The 7318-nt window shown below is 37.9% G+C and overlaps 1 protein-coding gene across 1 annotated transcript in view; it reads left to right on the forward strand.

Moving 5' to 3' along the window:
- Positions 1 to 7318, forward strand: part of TXNDC16 (thioredoxin domain containing 16) — a 95344-nt gene that overhangs the window by 18969 nt on the left and 69057 nt on the right. Inside the window, exons 5-6 of the mRNA XM_030884875.2 lie at positions 2005 to 2078; positions 3991 to 4065. Of these exons, the coding sequence (XP_030740735.1) occupies positions 2005 to 2078; positions 3991 to 4065 (149 nt within the window). The remainder of the gene's footprint in view (positions 1 to 2004; positions 2079 to 3990; positions 4066 to 7318) is intronic.

The following is a 7318-nucleotide window of genomic DNA, read 5'->3' on the forward strand; positions in this document are numbered from 1 at the left end:
AGGTTATGGTTCTGTTACTTGAACCTGCAAGGAGTGCTGTTGGCACAGGGACTTTGCATATACTCTCTCCTCTGCTTAGGACTCGTATCTTTTACACATTTATGCATTCATAGGAGTCACTCCCTTATTTCTGTTCTTTGTGTGAATGTTACCTCTTCAGAGAAGTCTTGACTATCTAGCTTAAAATACTGCCACACACTGCCCTATTCATATATTTTTATTTATATAACACTGATTATTATTTAATCTTACATATTGGTTGTGGTCTTTAAAAAATTGTCTGAGAATGTCAATTCATAAGCTAACAACAAGCTAACAACATCTTTTTGGGACTTAGCTCCTTGTGCTAGAATAGTGACTGACGTGGTGGTGATGATGTCGAGTTAGTTGCTGTCCACTGTATGGAGGCCCCATCTGTGCAGAGTAAAGCTGCTCATTGAGTTTTTAAGGCCATGAATTCCTCTGGGTAGTTTCAAATTGTCCACTTTTAGATAGTATTTTAAAATACATTGAATGAATGTATAGATCTTTTATGATAATATCACCATATCCAGTGCTCTGACTTTAAAAACTTGAAATCACATGCTGTAAATCTGACTTTTTGGTTATGATTATGCTCTGAGTTCTAAATCTAATTTTCTAATTCTGACATCAATCTTTTATGAGTGTAAGTTCTCTTTTTGTAGTTTATAAAACAAAAGTAGCTTCCTCAATTGTCTTTCTGCTTCCTGAAACCTATTAAAATGAAATTGAACAATAATAATTAAAAAACCTCATTTTAAACAAAAATGAAATAATTGTTCTTAACAATGGTTGGTCATGTTGGCAGCTAAATATTGCTCCATCTAGAAACCCCTTCATTCTCTTTTTATCTTTCCTCACCCCCACTCCATTTTCTCCCTAAAAAAGTCCAAACTTGCTGCCAATGAGTTGATGCCAACTCATAGCGCTCCTATAGGACAGGGTAGGACTGCCCTGTGAGTTTTTGAGACTAACTCTTCACCAGAGTAGAAAGCCCTGTCTTGTCTTTCTCTCTTGGAGCTGCTGGTGGTTTTGAACTGCTGTCCTTGCAGATCACAGCCCAATATGTAACCACTATATTATCAGAGCTCCATTTTCTCCCTAGTTTTGCTTATAGTATTTATGAACAGTCTCTTGCATGAATCCACTATGTCCATTACTTCTTAGCCTCAGGTGCCAGTACCTGCACATGAACCCCCTTACGTAGACTCCACATCATAAGCTACCACGAGTTGATGTGTCTGCTCTAACATCATCAGGGACTCAGGTTCGTATTTTACTGTGCACTGTCCTTACTAAGTAGCGGCTGCTTATGATTAAAGATTGCTGCTGGCACTCTAGCCATCATGCTGGGTTTTGTTAGGAAGTAGTGGGAAGAGCAAGAGTTTCCTCTTTGCTTAGTCAGTGTTTTCATACAGTGCGTCCTAGGAGTCCCAGTCCAGTGACGTCTGCTGACACCTTATTCATAACTTTAAGGGAGTATAGGAGGGACTTTAAATGGGGCTGATGCGTATAGTGAGTTCTGTTAGTAAGACGGAGACGTGGGTGTGCAGTAAGAAGCGAGCATTATCTGCCGTAACTCTTTCCCGGAGGTATGGAAAGCTTTCGTGGTCCCAATAGGCCATTCATTCACTCTTTTGCTTTTGGAAGCTTTTTTGGGCACTGCCTTAAATACTCTTTCCTCCTCCTGCACCTGGTTACTTCCTGCTTGCTCCATAGATTAAATTAAATGTGAACTCTTAAGTATAATTAATGTGTGAGCAATTATAGAATACCTATCATGGAAATTTTGTTTTGACTAGAGACAAGCTGTAAGGTTTAATTCTCCTTTTTGTTTGTCTAACCAAGAACCTTAATATTTAAATATATACTTTAATATATGTGACTCGGAATTGACTCAATGGCAGTGTTTGTTTTTTCAAATAAGCATGTGAATTTTAAAAATACATTAAATGTATAATATTCAAATATAATCTTTTAAAGGTAAATTGTGTCCAAGAAGAAACAGCAAAATACTGTGGGAAAGAAAAGGATCTGATGAAAGCATATTTATTCAGGTAAACTAATAAATAATCTAGTTTGATTGTCAGTGGACAAAAGTACAAATGCAACTTAGGTTCTACAATACCTAAGTATATAAAATTTCACTGAATTTGCATAAGGTTTTATATAGTTGGGCCATATAAATCTTAGTAAAGAGCCTAAGTAATTAATATATGTGTCTGCACTTTAACTTCTATATTTATAAAAGGAGATAATATTGATTATACAGGGTTTTGAAAATCTTTTGTGAACTCATATTACAAATTCCTGTTCAGTAAATTAAATGTTAGGAGGAAACATGTCAGGTTCCTATTTGGGTGTGAAAAAAATATACTCTTATTTAATATTTAATGTCCAGGTTTTAGATTCCTCTGCACTTGCATTTGCTAATATGTTGGAAGCTTCTCAGAGCCTTTCTTACCCTTGAGATTTTGTTTAGAAAGTGGGGAAAGGCCCTGTTTCCTTAGGTATCTACTGTTGAGGAGACTTTATTTTTCTGACTACTCCCTTTTCCAGCCAGTTTGGGGAGTCTGTATATGTGACAAGAGAGGTGGTAGGGAAATTTATTTGGACTCAAACTTACTTCCAACTTTTTATTTTTTCACAAAATCTGGGATCTAACCTTTCCAAAGTTGGTATATTTCTTATGAATTCTGTGAATATTTGTGTATTATGTCCAGCACTTTGGTAGGTACATGGATACATGGATTAAGACTTTAATGTCAAAACTTACATCTGCTGTGGATAGAGGTATAACTTTAGGAGTGTACATATGCAAATATATTAATTCACAGAAATTGAGATAAGGACCAATGTACATATGTTTATATGGCAATACATTGATGAAATGGACAATTTCGAACCTCTGCTCAAGCCCTCCCTCAACACAAGAACACTTTTTTCTAACAACCTGGCATGTGATGCTCACCCTCCCAACACAATCTCTGAAGACAAAATGGGTGCATAAGAAAATGTGATGAAAGCTGATGGTGCCCACCTATCAAAAGATACAGTGTCTTGGGTTTTAAAGGCTTAAAGTTAAACAAGCGGCCATCTAGCTGAGAAGCAACAAGCCCACCAACCTGTACAATCATGAAGTGTCAATGGGATCAGGTAATAGGCATCAGAAGACTCAAAACAAAGAATCAAACAAAAAAACATATTGTTGAGAACGAGAGGGGTTGGTGCAGAGACCCAAAACCCATCTGTGGACAATAGGACATCCCCTTACAGAAGGGTCACAAGGAAGGGATGAGTCAACCAGGGTGCACTATAGCACCAATGAAACAGTATTCCTCTGGTTCTTTGAGGCTTCCTCACCCCCCACTATCATGGCTCATGACCCATGACCTCAGTCCTGCCTTTCAATTCTGGCTAGACAGGAGCATGTACACTGGGACGGATAAGAGCTCACGACACATGGAATCCAGGTCAGAAAAGTCTTCATGAACAGAAATGGGAGTAGTGATACCATGTGGGTAGAGGGAAGGTAGGGGGAGAAGGTGAGGAAAGGAGAATCGATCACAATGATTGATACATAACAGCCCCACCCCACCCCACCCCGAGAGGGATGAACAACAAAAACGGGTAAAGGGTTAGAGCAGTTGGTGTAAGATATGAAAATAATAATAATTTATAATTTATCAAAGGGTCATGAGGGTGGAAGAGGCGGGGAAAGGAGGGAAAAAAACAGCTGATACCAAGGGCTCAAATAGAAAGTAAATGTTTAGAAAATGATGATGGCAACATGTATACAAATATGCTTGATACAATTGATGTATGGATTGTTACAAGAGCTGTAAGAGCCCCAATAGAATGATCTTTAAAAAAAAACCCCAAGCCAAAAAACTTACATCCTCATATACTACATAGACAAAGTGAATGCAAAGGAGTTATTTTTCTAATGCATTTTTAAACTTTTCATAGGGGCAACATACTACTCAGAGAATTCCCTCCTGATACCCTGTTTGATGTGAATGCTGTCGTTGCTCATGTTCTCTTGTAAGTACGAAAGGTTCCCACTCATTTGTTTGTTATATATCTGTTGATTTTACTTAAATATCTACAATCCAGTAGAGCATTTTAGAGTTTCAGTATTATATTTGTAGACTTCTATTTCACATAAATTGCTGACCTATCTCCCCACAAATCTATTTGATTCTGACTCCTGGCAATCCAATATATGTCAGAGTGGAACTGAACTCTATATTTAGAAGTAGATTACCAGGACTTCCCCTGCCCCCCCCATCCCCCGGCATCTCTGGGTAGATTTGAACTGGTAGCTTTTTAATTAACAGCCATTTGCTAATTGACTGCTCCATTTATGGTACTCCTCTCCCCAAATAGAGGTTCTAAGATTTTTTAATAGCAAAGGATGCAGAAACATGCAGATACTGTTATACAAAATAGGAGGTGACCTACTAGACCAAAGTAGGAGATGACCACAGTATCCTATAATTGCATTATCTGTGAAAAGGTGATAGGAAATAAAAAAATCATCTTCACTATTGTCACTGGGTTTTCTAAAAACTTGGCTTCGTATTTTTACCCCAGTCTGATTTTCTTCTGAAGTCTGCTCCTGGTAAGTGCACAAATAGTTCATGTAGTTTCAGTACATGGCTGAGTGCTTACTGAGAGAAGCCAAAATCCAAACCCTCTGCCATCTAGTCAGTTCCAACCCTTAGTAACCTTATGTAGGATTTCTGAGGCTGTAAATCTTTACTGGAGTGGTAGCCTCAGATTTCTCCCTCAGAGCAGTTGGTGGGTTTGAACCACCAGCCTTTTGGCTAGCAGTCCAATGCTTTTCCAACAGTGCCACCATCAAGGCTTCTGAGAGACAGAATGGGTTGAAGTTTAATTTTTCTTGATGGCATCTTTAGTGCTAGGGTTTAGAATTTTCCTGTAATCTCCCCCTGCTGAAGCCTGCTATTCTCTTTGCTGACAGATGGAAAGTAACCCTCTTTAGGACCCAAGTTCACATGGATGCTGTTAGCATTGCTGAAGCTCTTGTTGTCCAGCAAGACTTTTGCTGACATAGATTGGCTTTGTTTTTAAAATGCTGTCACTTCCTTTTTCCTTCTTTCCCAGCCAATTCTTATAAAAGTCTCATAAAAATTGAGCGAAGGTTAAACTACATAAAACTCAAAATTTACAGGTGAAAGCTTATGGTTATTATTTTGCAAATGGACACTTTTAAACATTTCAATCCCAATAATAGAGTAAGGAAAGATTTTAGAAACACGTGACAACTCTAAGCCCCGAGGGCTATAGATTAAAAAGCAAACTTTTAACTGATGAATGAAAGATGACCTTTAGAAGAACTGGGATTAAGAAAAAGGGTAAGACTTTAGAAAGAGAAGTAAAGTCACAATCTCTTTTTTTTATTATCATATATCTAACCATTCTGAGGCCAAATCAGTTGCAGGCATTGGAGATTGGGGTACATTAACATGAAAATGTAGATTGGGAGGTTGTACAACACATAAAATGGTATTTACTGAGAATTTGTCTCTATACCTTACCTTCCATTGTGTGCTATATGAACAGTTTTTTAAGTAATTACATCATTTTATTGGGGGCTTGTACAACTCGTCACAATCCACACATACATCCATGTGTCAAGCACTTTTGTACATTTGTTTCCCTTATCATTCTCAAAACATTTGCTTTCTACTTGAGCCTTTGGTATCAGCTCATTTTCCCCCCTCCCTCCCTTCCCACGACCCTCCTTCATGAACCCTTGATAATTTATAAATTATTATTATTTTGTCATATCATATGTCATCCGACATCTCCCTTCACCCACTTCTCCACTGCCGGTCCCCCAGGGAGGAGGTTATATGTAGATCCTTGTAGTCTGTCCCACCTCTCCCCATCACCTTCCCTCCATCCTCCCAGTCGCCACTCTCACCACTGGTCCTGAGGGGTTCACCTGTCCTGGATTCCCTGTTTCCAGTCGATATATGAACAGTTTTATCTTTTCTGATTGCTAGTATTTCTCACTTTTAAGTTATTATAATACTTATAGCTTCATGAGATTGTTGTGATGATCAAATACGGTAGATCATGAAAATAATACACTGAGTTTTACCCAGGATTCTCTAAATTTTAGCAATATTTGTGTGTGTGTGTGTGTGTGTGTGTGTGTAAAGCAGGGAGTTTTATTTTTCAGTTAATAAAAGAAAGTAATCTAAATTCAGGTATTTACTTTTGGTTTTAGATCACACACAGTGCTAAGAGAAGCAGGTTCATGTGAATTCCTGGTAGGAAAGTTCGTTGGGGATATTTGCCTTTAGGCAACACTTGCAAAAACAGATCTTTCTTTTTAACCTAGTCATTGTTGACTCTTAAAGTCATCAAGTGAGGCGATAGGGAAGATTAGCTTGTACTGTAAGAAACAGTAAAATCTAATGAACTATTAAGGTATGGCCATTCTTGTGATTTGATATTACTGGTATGTCAGAAAATGGAAGGATTCTTTCCTAAAGTACGGTAAGGACTTCAATATTGTAGGGATTATTTTAAACTGTCATCAATTCATTGTCACCGAATCTATCTCAACTCATAGATTTTGCTTAACATTTCATTCTATAACACATATTTTGAGCCTGGGTATTTAGTTTTTTCAAGTGTAATTTCCATTTTATTTTTCAAGTTAGTATTTCAGCTTTTAAGGACTCAATATCCTTGGTGGAGGTAATGGGGCAGCATGTATAGGATTAACTCAGGGTGGGGCTATAGTGTCCTTTCTGGCTTCACCAGACAGTTCCTGTCCACCACACTGTGACTGACACAACTCACACAATAATATAGTGTCACACACCGTTTGGAAAGCACGTGTGCATTGAGGATACTCACTTCAGAAATGTCCCTGATAACTGGGGCCTCTACTATGTTTCAAATGGTGAACTGCTTTTTTTTAAAAAATGTACTTTTATAATTGTGAATTAGGTCAGGGATTTACATTTCAGACCATCAACTCTGCACTCAACGGTTCAAACCACTCATCAATATCCAACCCTATATTCTACCCTACTCCACTTCCCAATTTCTCCTTTCACTCTTATAATAATCCATCCATACATACATTGTGTCAAGCACATTTGCACATTTATTGCCCTCATCATTCTCAAAACATTTGCTTTTTGCTTGAACCCTTGGTATCAGCTCCTCATTTTTCCCCCTCCCCGCCCCTTCTCCTTCATGAACCGTTGATAATTTGTAAATTATAATTATTTTGTCATGTCTTATACTG

Source organism: Echinops telfairi, unplaced genomic scaffold (genome assembly GCF_000313985.2).
Source record: "Echinops telfairi isolate 266 unplaced genomic scaffold, ASM31398v2 ScPeMD7_18;HRSCAF=68, whole genome shotgun sequence".
Taxonomy (NCBI): domain Eukaryota; kingdom Metazoa; phylum Chordata; class Mammalia; order Afrosoricida; family Tenrecidae; genus Echinops; species Echinops telfairi.